This window comes from Carlito syrichta, unplaced genomic scaffold (genome assembly GCF_000164805.1).
Source record: "Carlito syrichta isolate Samal-C Ts95f unplaced genomic scaffold, Tarsius_syrichta-2.0.1 Scaffold305685, whole genome shotgun sequence".
Lineage (NCBI taxonomy): Eukaryota > Metazoa > Chordata > Mammalia > Primates > Tarsiidae > Carlito > Carlito syrichta.
In genome coordinates this window covers 204,599-220,859 of record NW_007249781.1, presented here as the reverse complement: position 1 = coordinate 220,859, position 16,261 = coordinate 204,599, and the positions used below count along the sequence as shown (strand labels likewise).

At 39.1% G+C, this 16,261-nt stretch overlaps 1 protein-coding gene across 3 annotated transcripts in view; it reads left to right on the top strand.

Annotated features, from left to right (window-relative positions):
• Window positions 1-16,261, top strand: part of ZNF462 (zinc finger protein 462) — a 143,622-nt gene that overhangs the window by 117,621 nt on the left and 9,740 nt on the right. For all 3 annotated transcript variants that reach the window (XM_021714601.1, XM_008062285.2, XM_021714600.1), the window contains exons 10-11: window positions 83-306; window positions 13,917-14,049. In XM_021714601.1, the coding sequence (XP_021570276.1) occupies window positions 83-306; window positions 13,917-14,049 (357 nt within the window). The remainder of the gene's footprint in view (window positions 1-82; window positions 307-13,916; window positions 14,050-16,261) is intronic.

The window sequence follows — 16,261 nt, the reverse complement described above, 5'->3', positions numbered from 1 at the left end:
GTTTCTTCTTATATTCCTTAGAAAGAGCATCTGCTTACCATCAGTAAAACTTCACGTCTTTCCATTCGATTTGTTTCCACAGAAGAGCGAGTTGTCCCCATTGAAGTTTGCCGGTCCAAACTGTCAAAATACTTGCAGGGAGTAGTTTTCCGCTGTGATAAGTGTACCTTCACTTGCTCCAGTGACGAGAGCCTCCAGCAACACATAGAGAAGCACAATGAACTGAAACCTTACAAATGCCAGCTCTGCTACTATGAGACCAAGCACACGGAGGAACTGGACAGTCACCTTCGGGATGAGCATAAGGTACTTGCAAGGACTTCCTGTCTCCTCTGCACACCTACAGAGAGGAGCTGAGCATGAAGACTCAGCTCTATTTAGTTGTGCCCACTGTATACAAGGTGAAGACGTGAATTAAAATAATTTGGAAAGTGAGGTTGAGTTGTTTCTATTAGAAGGAAATGTAAAGTCATTTTAGAAAATTGTAAAACATAGGTGGGGAGAAGGCAGATGACTTATAATTGTGCCAATCCTAGTCCAACTGCTGTACATTTTGGGAGGCCATGTGCAGTGGCTCATGCCTGCCAGGGTAGGAAGATCACTCAAGCCCCTGAGTTCAAGACCAACCTGGGCACATAGTGAGACCTCATCTCTACAAGAGAGTCAGAAACATTAGCCAAGTGTAGTGGTTTGTGCACCTATAGTCCCAGCTACTCGGGAGGCTGAGGCAAAAGAATTGCCTGGACTCAGGAGATCAGGGCTGCGGTGAGGCGTGATCATGCCACTACACTCCAGCTTGGGTGACAAAGTGAGACTCTGACTCAAAAAAGCAAAGCCAACTTCTGAACAGTTTTTGATCTCTTTTCTAGATCCCCTTTCATTTGTTTTACATAATGGTGATTATATTATACATAAAATATTGTAGTTTGCTTTTTAAAAAATTTATTGTATCAGAAGTATTTTTTCATATTATTTTATTTTTATTTACTTATTTATTTTTTAGAGACAGAGTCTTGCCTTGTCATCCACACTGGAGTACAGTCGTGTTATCATAGCTCACTTCAGCCTGGAACTCCTGGACTTAAGCAATCCACCCTCCTTAGCCTCCCAAAGTGCTGGGATTACTTAAGTGAACCACTGCAACCAGCCTCCATATTATTATTATTGTTTTTTGAAAGCAGGATTTATTGAGAGGACAGAAAACCTCCCACAGTGGGAGGCGACCCAAGGGGGTTGCCCATATTTTAAATGTATTATCTCAAGGTTGGCAAAGGGCCAGAGAGTATTTTAGGCTTTGCAAGCCTTAAATGTAGTCTTGGTGAAAATTGCTCAACTCTGCCATTGTAGCAAGATAGCAGCCATAGATAAGATACAAGTGAACAGATATGGTTTTATTCCAGTATAACTTTATTTACAAAAACAGGAGACAGGCTGTGGGCTCATAGTTACTGACCATTAGTCTATATGATAGGTATGTTCCTCAGTTGTGCAGGTTGTTTCTAATATTTTGCTAACTACAGTGATTTTCCAAGGCATCCTCATGTATATCTGAACATTATCAGGATTGTAAAATATGTGTTTTATTTGGGTAGAGGTATTGATAAAGAATAGGTTTGTGTAGGACATAAAATAGAGGTTCATGGAAAAAATTATCTTCCAGAGGTTTGTTGCTTAGAGGGTAGAAGTCGTGCAGGACAGCTTCCTCGCTCTGCACAGGACTCAGCACACATGAACGGAGACGATTATTTCTAGTTTTGTGTATTTTCCAGAGTACAGAAGGAGCTGTGGTGAAGATTTGTTTATGGAAAAGAGCCTCTCACACCTGTAATCCCAGCACTTTGGGAGGCTGAAGCAGGAGGACTGCTTGAGCCCAGAATTCGAGACTAGCCTAGACAGCATAGCGAGACCTTGTCTCTACAAAAAAGTCAAAAAATTAGGCGGGCATGGTGGGATATGTCTGTAGTCCCAGCTGCTCAGGAGGCTGAGGCAGAAGGATCACCTGAGCTGAGCAGGAAGTTGAGGGTACAGCATGGATGACAGAGACCTGACCAAAAAAGGGAAGGAGGGAGGGAAGGAGAAGCTTGTCTAAATGCTTTCTAATTAACTAAGTTGAAAACATCTATCTGCATCCAAGAGTTAGAGTTTTTCTGTGGGGTGTTGAGGGAGAAGGCTGATCTTTGTTACCTGTCCACAGTGTAATGAGTTTATGATAACTTTTCTGCTTTGGAGTGCATTTATTTTCCAATGTTTATATACCCAAAAAAATGAAAGCAAAGAAGAAAAGTCTGAATTACCTCACTTAAAAACTTTAATATCCTTTCTTATTCAAACTTCCTAAACATTTCTCCCCCAAACTCAAAGGGAAATCATTCATCTATTTCAAACCAAGCTTTCTATATTTATTTGCATGTGTCTTATTTATATAACCAACTCTCTTTATTATAGGATTCAGGCGTCCAGACTGATATTTTGAGACAAAGCAAATCAGGAAGATAAATCCTTCCCGAGTTGTTGCATAGTAGCTTGTAAGAGGTTAGAAACCATAACAGATATGGAGCCAGAAGCTTCCTAAGCAGTGGGTAGGAAGGTTGGGCTTTGAGGTACGGGTCAGGGAAGTGGGCTGCTCAGGAAAGGAGAGACCCAATTTAGAGCTTTTAGACCCCAAAAGACCTGCATTTTAATCTTGTCTCCATTATTTGCTGTATGGCTCGTCACTTAAATTTCTGAGTCTGTTTTCTGATTTGTAAATGGGAATTATTATAACCCTTCCCAGAAGTTTTGCAAGATTAGATGAAGTCCTTGTATTTCTCCCACTTTGAAACCCAGTGTATTCCTAAGAATATTTGTGAATTGAATTGTGCTCAAGTAAATAATAGCTGTACCTATCATAATGGCAGCTGTGTTCCCAAAGACCTAAAACATATTATAAAATCACTAATTACACTTTGCATCTTAGACAAGTCTTTGATGTAATATCTTCACTATGCCGTATTATGTTCTTTAATTTTTCTCTTCCTCATGGTTGACCAGCTTATTAAGCCCAATGAGCACCTAATTGAGGCTAAAGAATTGCCAGTTTCAGCATGCTTAATGATTTCCATCTTTATTTCAATTATTCTTAAATGTATGAGACTCATGCTTATTATGAGATAGCAGCACTTTTTTTTCTCATTTTTTTATTATATTTTCCCTACATGGTGAGTGCAAAATGCAACTGAATTTTTGAAATAATTGTCTAAACACTATTTTATAAATAAAGATGGCAGTGCTATCGAAACTGAGTTTTGACTGACAGGCAGTAGAATTATGTGCTGGCTAAAAATTCATCAGAGGAAGCATATACAAAAGTCTGATTTCAGCACTCATAAAAGAGATGTAAGGTTGTTAGTATACAATGTACTTAAGAGAAGTTTGCTAATAATTCAAATACAAAAGTCAAGGACCATAAGGCAAAAACAAGAAATTAAAGGCATGAGAATTGGGAAAGGAAGAAACAGAACTCTTTTTATTCTTAGACAATGTTATCTTTGTAGAATTTAAAAAAAATTCTAAGGAATCTACAAAAAAGCTACTAAAACATGAATGAGCTTATTAGCAAGGTTTCCCAGAACCTGACACACTGTAGGTCCTCAGTAAATATTAAAAGTCTCTTCTTATATACTTGATCCTGAGAGTAGAGAGACCATCAAGATCCAGATTAATGTGTAAACTGCCAAAAATAAAATGTATAATAGACTTAGTAATTGGTTCCAAACTGGGATTTACTAAATTTTTTCAGTAAAACAGTGCATTACATATTACATTCTTCCACAAATAGCTTTAGGTACTTTTGTGCAGGTGAAAATCAATAGAAGAAGCTATAAGACACTATAGGATGTATTTTCAGTCAAAGGATTTCATTAAGCAGAGCTGGACATTCAAAACTGTACTTCTGAATTCTGCCTGCAAAGGTTGTAATCCTCAGGAGGATCTCTGAAGATGTTAGACTACATCGTTCATGGGCTGGATAGAACCGTGGTACCAGGAGAAAAAGTCCCTCAAGTCAAATATACCACTCCATTTAAGAACCAAAATATCAGGCTGGGTGCAGTGGCACACACCTGTAATCCCAGCACTTTGGAAGACCAAGACTGGAAGAATGCTTTCACCCAGAATTTCAAAACCAGCCTGGGCAATATAGCGAGACCTTGTACAAAAAGTAAAAAAAAAAACAAAACTAGCCAGGCTTGGTGGCACACACTTGTAGTCCCAGCCACGCAGTAGGCTGAGGTGGAAGGATCCCCTGATCCCACCAGGTCGAAGCTGGAGAAGCACTGCACTCAGGTGCCTGAGTGACAGAGTGAGACCTCAACTCATTTAAAAAAAAAAAAAGAGAGATCAGGCTCAGTGGCTCAGCCTATAATCCCAGCATTTTGGGAGGCCAAGGCAAGTGGACTGCCTGAGCCCACGGATTCGAGACCAACCCCCGGCAAATTGCCGAGACCTTGTCTCTACAATAAATAAAATAAAATTAGCCGGGTGTGGTAGCACGCCTGTAGTTCCGGCCTCTTGGAAGACTGAGGCAGAAAGATGGCCAGAGCCCAGCAGGTCAGTGCCGGGGTGGCTGTGAGTGTACCACTACACTCCAACCTGGGTGATGGAGTGAGACTCCAACTAAAAAAAACAAAAAACAAAATCTCCATGGCACTTGATTTAGACTGCCATATTTATCCTCAAAAACCAAAGTGCAGTGGACAGGGGATGACAGTCAGAACCCTCATTTTATAGGTGAGAAACAGAATCTTGTTCTTATCGATCTTTACCTTTGTTACTAGTGAGCAAGGAAACTTGTAATCTCTTGGGATCTGAAGTAAACTGTGCAGACTATATAAAATTTTATTTTGGGGGGCAACCCCTTCGGGTCCCCTCCCACTGTGGGAGCTTTTCTGTCCTCTCAATAAGTCATGCTTTCTCATTGATTAAAAAAAAAAGTGTATATATATATGTGTATATATATATATTTTTTTTAATCAATGAGAAAGCACATATATATGTGTATATATATATATATATATATATATATATTTTTTTTTTTTTTTAATCCTTGACTCCCTGTCTTTTTTTAATCTCACTAGGTTCTGGAGAAGGTTGACTATTCTGTTTTCTCTTTTAGCCTCTCCCTCACCTTTCCCCTTTTCTTACTCTCTCTTCACTCCCTCTCTCCCCCTTCCCCCCAACATACAATGTATTATCTGTAAGTAATGCAGTGTATCAGCAGCGCTGATGCAAGATGAAGACAGCAATTCTAGGAACCCTGAAGTCATGAAAAAAAATCAAACCTTGCACTTCTCACATTGAAAAAACACACATACTTTTTTAAAAGAAAGTTTAAGTACATGCAATACCTTGTTAGGGTTCTTTATGGTTCTGAAGTCTCTTTGCTAGTTTAAGGAACATAAAAATACATTATTTCTAACTTGGTCTGCTCGTAAAATTGTCATGTTTGGTATATTAAATTTAGAAGGATAGTCTATTCAGGCAATACACATTCACTAATTGAATTTACTTTGAAATGTTTTTAATTTTTTATACAAATAGAGCCTCAGGTGGCTGAACTCTAAGAAACTCATATCTCTTACTTTTTGCCAGTTTAGGGGAAGCAACAGACATTAAGCTCAGAAAGCATCACCAACATTTTAGTTATACCAATAAAATTGTTCAGCTTTCTGGACTAGTGAAATCCACAGTGGCAAAAATGTCACATAGAACATTTGTTTCCAGTAAAGAAAATGAGAATTAAATAAAAGAAGACTCTTTCTCCTAATAAAGCTTTGAAGCAGGAACAATTAATGTTGCACCTTTGGCCACTTTTAGGAGGATTGCACTTCATTTTTGGAATAAACACTAGCAACTTTAGCCTTAGTAGCTGTAAGGTTTCCTACAAGCTGAAGGCGTCTCTGGAAGATCATGTCATTTCATCTCTGTTTTCCCTCATGTTAGTTCTGTTTCTTGATTTGTTAACCATAGATTTGTTTCTTCCATGTGTTGTAGAAGACAGGAAAACCAGAAGTTGCTGAGCAAGAGGTGTGATCATTTTTCAGAGGGATGTGTCTGGCCAGACCTTAAACCATATTTCTCCAGTAGACATTTGAAGATGTTCTTTCCCTGTAATCTTTGAAACTGTCCACTAAACTCCCCAGTCAAAATGAGTGACTCCTGCTTTGAAGCTTCCATAGGACTTTTCTTCTCCTTCTCTTAAGGCATATTATTTACCTCTCTTTTTTGCCAAACTCTAACATAGTGCCTAGCATGCAATAAAATTTCAGTAGTTGTTTGTTAAATAACTCAATGAATGAAATTACTCTTCATATATGAAATTATAAGTAACTTGTTTGTTCAAATAATAAGCATAATGTGGTGGCATCTTTGCCCCTTTGTATTCTGGGTCCAGGATACTGGCAACTGCTCAAGTGGCCAACAAGGCCCTTAGACTTTCTTAGTGATGTCTTTCACCTGACTTTCTTGAGTACTTGTGTCTGGAGTTATGCTGAGATTCTCCAAATGAGTTGATTTCGCCTGGATTTTTACTGAGTTGGATCTGATAGAAACATGTTTCTAATTCTGACCCAATGATTACAAAAGAAAGTAGATGTTCTCCTTCTGTGTTCCATACCTTCTGGGTACATTATGACCCTTTATTTCTAATTGTTCTTAGAAAGGTTTTGATGTTGAAGAAAAACTCTGAAAGAATGCACCACTGTATCCTATAACGTTTTGCAACAGAACATTATTGTTACTTTTTCTTCCTTCTTCTTGTGTTCAGCTGGTATAGGCATGGTAGTTTTGATGTATTTTGTGAGTAATTTTGCATTTTTGCAGATGATTTGCATTATAATGGGAAAAGCTTGAACTGTGTCATCTGAAGATCTGAGTCCCAATCTTGGCTTGATTATTTACTTGTGTTGTGTTCTGTTTTCTTCATCTACAAATATAGAAGATAGCACATTATATTACAGAATGGTCATAAGTGATACATGTGTAAACTCCTGGATACATTTTTAGCAAGTAATGGGTATTTGATAAGCATTGAAACAAAATCTTTTAGAAAGTGGCCAATTTTATTCTCCCATTAACAAGCAAATTTATATCATGGGATGCAGATCTTATGGAAATATTATGAATTCTTTATACTTTCTGATTTCCCATGGGTTTTCATGTTCCTCGTAAATTCAAATATCATTTATTGTATGTCAACTAGATGACTGACCTCATACTCTGCACTGAGCCTATAAATGAAATAAGGAATAGTTGCTACCCTGGAAGTAAGTAGATGAGACAAGCTTAACCAGAGAATCACAATCCAGCATGTTAAGTGTTTGATAAGAAGTTATCTATAAAATTGAAGGACAGCACAGTGCAGAGATAATGTGGTTTTATAACTCATGTTCCATTGAACTTTTAATACTACCTAACTGGTTTATTTAGCCAACTGTCTTCCCCTTCCCCAGCTTTATTGAGATATAGTTGATAAATGAAATCATACATATTTAAGGTATATAGTGTAATGCTTTAATATATGTGAAGAAAAGGGATCCCTTATGCACTGTTGATGTTGATGGGAATATAAATTGGTATAGCCATTAGAGAAAGCATGGACCATGGTTTCTCAAATTGGAACTACCATATGATCCAGCATTCCCGCTTCTGGGTATATACCTAAAGCAAACAAAATGCATGTCCCAAAGAGCTACTGCATTCCCATGTTCATTGCAACATCATTTACAACAGAATAACCAAGTCATAGAAACAACCCAAGTGTCCATTGTTGGATAAGCAAATAAAGAAAATACGGTATGTATATGTGTGTGTGTGTGTGTGTGTGTGTGTGTGTGATATACACACACAATAGAATATTATTCAGTCATTAAAAAGTAGGAAATTCTACTATTCACGAATAAACTTTGAATATTCCTTCCTGAAGCTTTCACATAAGCTCCAGTGGAGTGCTCCTTACTCAAGAATCCAAGATTTTTTTTACCTGCACCTTTGGCCATCTTCCTATAAAAAAATTATAGAGATAGTGCTTTACTAAATCTTTCTCCCGCTGATATCTTTCCCTCATTCCTATGCTGATGTTTAAAGACAGGCAAAGAAGATCTGTTGGGTAAACCAACTGGTATTATAAAACAGGGGTTGGCCAATCATGGCCCACAGGGCGAATCTGGCCCACCACCTGTTTTTAAATGGCTCTCTATCTAAAAATGGTTTTGACATTTTTAAATGGTTGGGAAAAAATATATTTCATGACATAATAAATTATATGAAATTCAGGTTCCATGTTTTGGAACACAGTCAAACTCACCCATTTACATATTGTTTAATGGCTGCTTCTGAGTCACAATGGCAGTTAAGTAGTTGTGGCAGAGACTACGTGGCCCAGACAACCTAGAATATTTACTTATCCAACCCTTAACAGAAAAAGTTTGCTAGCCTATGCTATAAGTCATTCAAAAAATCTGTGCAGCAGTACACATTGTCAGTGTGTGACTCATGGGCATTAATAATGTAGGTGACAGATCGATGTGTTCCTAGTTCTCTGGTATCACTTTTTCTAGTAATAAAAAGTTCACTTTGGCTTTTCTTTTTTAACACTGACATGCAATATTAGGCAATATGGGCCTCCTGATTGGGTGTCTCTTTTTGAAGGTATAAATATTAAGCAAGAGGAGAAACTACGGTGTTTAGAAATTCTGAGACCCTTAAGTGGTCTTTTCCCATCACAATCTCCCCTTCTTGACTCTTGCAATGTTATCTGGAGACAAGGGCATCCAGTTTCATTCTGTCATGAACAAGCACATTTATATCAGTCTTAGATCAGTCTGGGTTTGCCTCTTTAGGACAACAGGAAAATGTGTGTTCAACTTGGTAATATTTGTAAATTGTATAGTTATTCTCCTCTTAGGATAAGCCAAAAGTATGAAAATACATGCTAAGAACAGATCCAAGCCATTTTTACTGAATGGTTAAAACCCAACAAATAGAAAGGAAAACAAAACTGTGAAACTTGAATATTAAACTTGAATGTGGAAGGAATTTTGTGATGTCATCACTTCAGCGTGAAGGGGTAAAACATTTGCTGGCCATGGGCTCCTCGTCTCATGTTCTCATTGGACAACTGACTACACCAGACTCTGGATTAGTGACCTGATTAGATAGGGGACTTTGACTGAGTGGGGATTCACAAATAATGTTCACAGGAATAGGGATCTGTATATAGTTTTATCGTTTAAATGATTATCTGAACAATTCACTCTCCGAGAATATAGAGAACTTCTTGCACCTGCAAAAGGCTGTAAGGGGCTGGTTCCAAATTGCAAACTCTTAGGCTTGTTCTTTCTCCCTTTGCTGTAGGCCTTTTGGGAAAACAGGGTAATAAATTACTTCTCAACTCCAGAGAAAAAAGTGAGTTTCCCTCAAGATGTCCTCTGCACCATCAAGATGTTAGTCAGATATTCACTAGTCCAGAAAGTAGTGTGATCATTTCAGAAGTCAACTGACAAATACATTGGAACGTTAATAAAATCTGTACCCTTTTATTTTGACTTTGTAATTTCATATCTGGAAATTTAGCCTATAAAATTAAAACTAAGCATGAAAAAAAAGATTTAAATGCAATACTGTTTATTACTGTATTTTTAATTGTGAAAAGGTAGAAATACCCCCAGGTGAATTCATATGGGAGTAGTCAAGTAAACTACAATATAGCTACTTAATGAAATGCTATATATGATTAAAAATATATTTGTTCAGAGAATGATGTGTACACCATGCCAGCTATAAAAAAAAAAAAAACAGAATGCACATTTGTATGTATTAAAATGATTACAACCCTGTAATCCCAGCACTTTGGAAGGCCGAGGCGAGTGGATTGCCTGAGCCTGCAGGTTCGAGACCCCCCAGGCAACTTGGCGAGACCTCATCTCTACAATAAATCGAAAAGTAGCCGGGCGTGGTAGCTGTAGTTCCAGCTACTTGGAAGGCTGAGGCTGAGGCTGCGGTGGCTGAGAGCATGCCACTGCCCTCCAGTCTGGGTGACAGAGTGAGACTCCAACTCAAAAAAAAAAAAAAAAAAGATTACAGCAATGTAAATAATCCACAGATAGAGAACAGAAATAAAATAACAGTTATCATGTATAGGTAGTTGGGTTTTAAATGATTTTTTTTTTCTATTTTCCAAATTTTCCTGTGAATGCTTATATGACCAAAAAATATCTTAGATGAAAATGAAGACGTCTGTTAGCCAGGGGGTGGGAACAGCACCCACTCCACTGTAGACACTGAGCTGACTGACCATTGGAGGTTTAGCTATAAGAGGCACGGAAAGTCTGTCCTCGTAGATTGCAGTTGGAGGGGGGAGAGGCCGGCCAAAAACTCTTGATTACTGAGTGGGGTGTCATCCCAAAGGGGGAGTGCAGAGTGCTGTGCAGGCATAAAACAAGGACACTGAACCTGGGAGGATTTTAGAGAAGGTCTCCTGAATGAGGCAACAGAGGCTGGAAGATGGAGATGTCAAGACGTGAAGAGGGCAGGCATGAGGATGTTTCAGACACATGATGATGCACAGATTCCAGGGACTTCAAGAAGTTCAGGGTGATGGGAGCCAAGAGGAGCTTGGAGAAAGTGGGCCAGAAAAAGATGAGAGCTGGCCATGTAGATGACCGTGAGAAATATGTATTTTATCCTCAGGGTGAGCAGAGACTGACATGAAGGGATTTAAATGTTTTTAAAGATTGCTTTGACTGCACTAGAGAAATCCATAGGAGAAGGGACAAGAGTAGGCCTGGGGAAGCCAACTGGAGGCAGGGGGTTTGCAGTAATCCCAGTAAGGGATGCTAATGGGCTCAAGAATGCAGGAAGGAAGGAGGCTTCCTTTTGTGCTGAGATTAATATTTGGATGACTGGTTTAGGGATTTCAAATATAGTAATAACCCAACACTATAGGTTTTTATTTTAAAATCTTCTAATTACATAGCAAAAATTTTCATTTTCACTTTCAAATCTTTTAATTGCTTAGCAAAGATTTTTTTTTTTAATCTTCAGGACAAATAAGTCCTGGGTTAGCCTAGGATGAACATCATACCGTGAAAATGTCATGTACTATTTTAAAATTGTGCAGAATTTAAAATGTTAACAGTTTTCCAGTGAAGAGATGATGGTGCTGGGAAAATGGACAAATACAGGCCTCAAAAAAAAAAAAAAAAAAACAGAAGGACGTGGGGAAGAAATAACATTTGGTTTGGTGACAGATCTCCTTCTGTCACTGTGAGCTCCATGAGAAGCAGGGACTCCAGTGCAGACCCCAAGTCCTGGCTCACAGCAAACCCTCAGGGAGTCCTTGTGGAAGGAAGGCAAGGAGGGAGGGAGGGAGGCAGGTGACTGGATTAAAGCAGATGTTTGAGGATTTTTGGTTTTTTTTTTTTTTGGCATCCTTGGTTTCATTCTTTTTGTCTTCTGGCGATTGCTTACCCCTCATGTCCCTTACAATTGCCCCGATTACAAATGATGGGAAGTGGCCCAGGAAAGGCTGGCTTTTATGTACCAGTCATTCAAAAATCATCTTCTTCAAACATATTTCAAAATTAGACAAATTGGAACCTTGCCCACTTTTCCTGAAAAACTAGCAAGCCAGAAAACTTTTATTCAAATATTTGTCATAAATGCTATTTGGCTAAAATGTAGGCTTTATGGCTAAACATAACTTTGTAAATATGCATTTACAATGCTTGTTATAAGCATTTCCAAGAGCCAAAACTGGAAAAGACCCACATTCCCAGAAAGGGGAAGGAAATAGCATTTTTAAGGATTATTGTGTTTCAAGTATTATACTGACCTCCTTTTACAAATGAGGACATTTATATGGAGTTACCCAGAGTCTAGTGGTTAATGGCAAATCCTAAACTTAAACTCAGGTCTGTCTGACTTCAAAGTTGATGTTCCTTGCACTATCCCTTGTTGCTGTTACATCATGCAACAAACAAATAAAAATGCTAAGTCCCTAGTTAGGAAGGTGCCATAAGTACTGTTATTTTGGAGACTGTTACTGTGAACTTAGAGGAGAAGAAAGAGAAACTAAGATTCTAAGCTTGACATTTTCCTCCTCCTCCTCACCTTAGATTATTAATTTTTAAAACTTTTTTAATGAGTAAAATAGGAAGTTGCCTTCCCTGCATGTTTAGGACTGAGATTGACAAAGACATCTTGTCCACCCTTATGTTGAGTTGTTTTCAAAGTCAACTGATTTCATGGAAGTCATTGTTAAAGATAGATCAACGTATTATTTCTCTTGTTTTAAAGGAGCTTTTTTTCCCCCCAAGATTTCTTCCTCCTTTTAGATGGTACCTATATTCCTATAACATTGTTGGGACAATATTAAGCTTCTTCGCAGGACTGTCTGTTGGTCCTGGTACTCCAAGTCTCTTTCACATGTGTCACAGTCGATGATGACGTTCCCATCTGCCAGGCATATGGAATTGGTGGTGTTCAGCAAATCTTTGTTCCAGTCTGGTCTCAGAATATTTTGGAATTGTCTTATAAATTCTCTTTCCTCTCCTATGCCCTCAGTGCTCTATCTCTACTATGACAGCTATGGAAATCTGCCTTGGAATCTAACTAATAATATCTGTCCTCCCTCTTTAACTAAATGGTGAACCTCTGCAGGCCAGAACCAGGTCTTCACTTATTTTTGAATGTCTGCTCCCTTGGCCCGCAAGGGGAGCCTGGCGCCTCATACAGAAGTGTAGCCCAGGCCTGTGTATTGGCTGGAGTCCTGCGCCCACTTGTCTTTCTTGATCATTCTGTGCTTACAACTGGAGAGGTTCTGAAAATAGATTAATAAAGTAAATTTTGTGCTACCATCGATCTAAGAACCCAAAACAGAAAATCATTAAAGACTTTCCTGCTAGACTCGGTGGATCAGCCTGTAATCCCAGCACTTTGGGAGGCCGAAGTGAGTGGATTGCCTGAGCCCGTGGGTTTGAGACCCACCCAGGCAACTTGGTGAGACCTCATCTCTACAATAAATCAAAAAGTAGCCGGGCGTGGTAGCGCACGCCTGTAGTTCTGGCTACTTGAAAGGCTGAGGCAGAAGGATTGCTGGAGCCAGCAGGTTGAAGCTGCGGTGGCCGGGAGCATACCACTGCACTCCAGTCTGGGCATCAGAGTGAGACTCCAACTCAAAAAAAAAAAGACTTTCCTTAGTGTGGATTTGTGTTTTCCTTGAATGATATTTTGGATTCTCACATCATCCTAACCATATTTTATATAAATAAATACCAACCATAGTTAACACCGTTAAAGGACTTTTAGAGGTTAGTCATCTAGGTTTTTCTCAGATAATCTCAGCCCTAACCCTAACCCTAACCCTAACTAGAGGTAAGGAATTGAATAGTTGTGATCTTGGCTAAGCTGGGTTGGAGCACAATGCTTCGGTTGATAGGACATGGCAAAGAAGGTCATAGTCATCACTGCTAGTTGCCAGCATGTTTGTAGAGCCTCTTCACCTCCAAAAGTTTTTGAAACTTGGGTAGGTTATGAGAGTTACACCTTTGAATTCAATTAAAACAGTGTTTACTGGACACCTACTCTATACCCTCAGCTTCATGATACTTTTGGCCTCCTGTATACTAAAGTTCATGTTTCTTAACAAGTTGGGTAATGAAGGTCTAGTGTGGAAAGTTCCAGTAAAGATAATGGATGTGCAAAGAGCAGATCCATCTCCAGAAGAATAAAAATGAAGATACAGATCTTTTAAGCTCCTGGGTTGTTTGATTCTGATTCCAAAAACACAGTTGCAGAAAAATGCAGTTGGTCTCTCCATCAGGGAGAACCCCATCTAGTCTGTGGTTTATTATCCCATCATTTATCTGGGCCTTTTTCAGGTAAGCCGTAACTTTGAGCTGGTTGGACGGGTTAACTTGGATCAGCTGGAACAGATGAAGGAAAAATTGGAGAGCTCCAGCAGTGATGATGAGGACAAGGAAGAAGAAATGAACAGCAAGGCTGAAGACAGAGGTTAGTCTCATCCTGCCCTCCTAGTCCCAGATGGCATCCGGCACGTCCATGGTGAGACAGAAGGGAGGCAGGAGGTTGTTGTAGGAGTAACAGAAGGAATGATCTTTCTTAGTTAAGTAGCAGAACAGACTGACTTCGGAAACACATCAAGGGCTGTGTCTTTGTAAACTATTTACCAGCTATAGAAACGCCAAGGAAAACAGACATTTTCTCCCTAATTATAGATATATGTTTGTTGAAAAATATATGGCAGTGATTTGTTTTTAATAAGGAAAACTGGTATCTAGGGAATCTTCCGAATAAGGACCGGCAGACAGCAAGATGGATGACACTGTAAAGCTATCGAGGAATGAGAATGAACTTGCAGTTGAATGCCTATTTAAAATTACTGCTGCTGGGCACGAACTGCTGGAGCTGTAGGGGAGGCTGCAAAGAACTTGAGCCCCCTCCTGATGTTCCTGTGCATGGTCCTTTTCTTAGCCCCCTTTGTGCTCTGCTCTGCTTTGCTTTGTAAAGAGGGAGAGAGAGACCACATCCTTCATTCAACCATGTGTTTACAGAATACACTGGGGAAGTTTCATGGGACTTTTATACTCCTTTTTTCAACTTCCTGTGAGTCTATAATTATTTCAAAATAGAAGAGTTTTTAAAAGTATATCTACTTGTACGTATACATTTATATGACCCAGAGTTAGTTTTCTATATTGTTCAACACAGAATATTGTGGAAACCCCCAGATTATACATACAAGAATATAGGTTGGAATATACTTTGGTTATTGCAGATTTATCAAAGGCACATGCATAACATAAACATGAGAAATTAACATTATAGATATATCAACCCAGTGATGAGAAGAATAATATTAGTTGCCATCACTGAGCATAATTATGTGTTAGTCTCAGGGTTGATACTTTTTATATAACCTGTTTTGGGGGGAGAGGGTTGAAGCTCATGTACTATAGAAGGCTCTGCAGTTAGTCTGCCTAATTTTTTTAAAATTTTTTTATTTTATTTTATTTTATTTATTTATTTTTGAGTTGGAGTCTCACTCTGTCACCCAGACTGGAGTGCAGTGGCTGCTCCCAGCCACCACAGCCTCGACCTGCTGGGCTCCAGCGATCCTTCCACTTCAGCCTTCCAAGTATCTGGAACTACAGGCGCGCGCTACCACACCCAGCTAATATTTGATTTATTGTAGAGATGAGGTCTCACCAAGTTGCCTAGACGGGTCTCGAACCCGCGGGCTCAGGCAATCCACTCACCTCAGCCTCCCAAAGTGCGGGATTACAGGCTGAGCCACCAGGCCCGGCTAAAATTTTTCATTTTAAAGAGGTGGGATACAACTCAGGGTTAGGTATACCAATGTTCATTATGCAGGTACCCTTGTTGATGAGGTGTGCCCCCTCCCCCTAGCAATGTCCCACTACTGCCAATCCCACCCCGCCCCCTAGCAGTTTCCCACTACTGCCAATCTCTTTCTTATATTATTATGATAATTGTCCAAAGTCCATTTATGAGTGAGAACATGTGGTACTCAGTTCTTTGTTTCTATGATAGATCACTCAGGATTATAGACTCTAAATCCATCCAAGTTGCTGTGAAGTTCATAATTTTGTCCTTTATGGCTGCATAATATCCCATTGTGTATATGTACTACATTTTTTTGTCCAGTCCTCTTTCGATGGGTAGCACGGTTTGTTTCATGTTTTTGCTATTGTGAATAAATCATGTGGTACTCAGTTCTTTGTTTCTGTGATAGATCACTCAGGTTTATAGACTCTAAGTCCATCCACGTTGCTGCAAAGTTCATAATTTTGTCCTTTATGGCTGCACAATATTCCGTCATGTATATGTACTACATTTTTTTTTTATCCAGTCCTCTTTTGATGGGCAGCACAGTCAGTTCCGTGTTTTTGCTATTGTGAATAATAGCCTGCCTAAATTTGAATCCCAGTTCTGCTATTTAGTATCTATATGTCTTTGGGTAAATTATTTTATTTCCTGGTACATATATCATCTGTAAAACAATAACAATATTGATGATGATAATAATATCATCACCTTCCTTATAAGGTTGTTTAAAGTTTTTTTAACCTTAAAATTTCAAATTTTAGCTGGGCTTGGTGGCTCAGTCTGTAATCCCAGCACCTTGGGATGCTGAGGTGAGTGGATTGCCTGAGCCCACAGGTTCGAGACCCGCCTGGGCAAC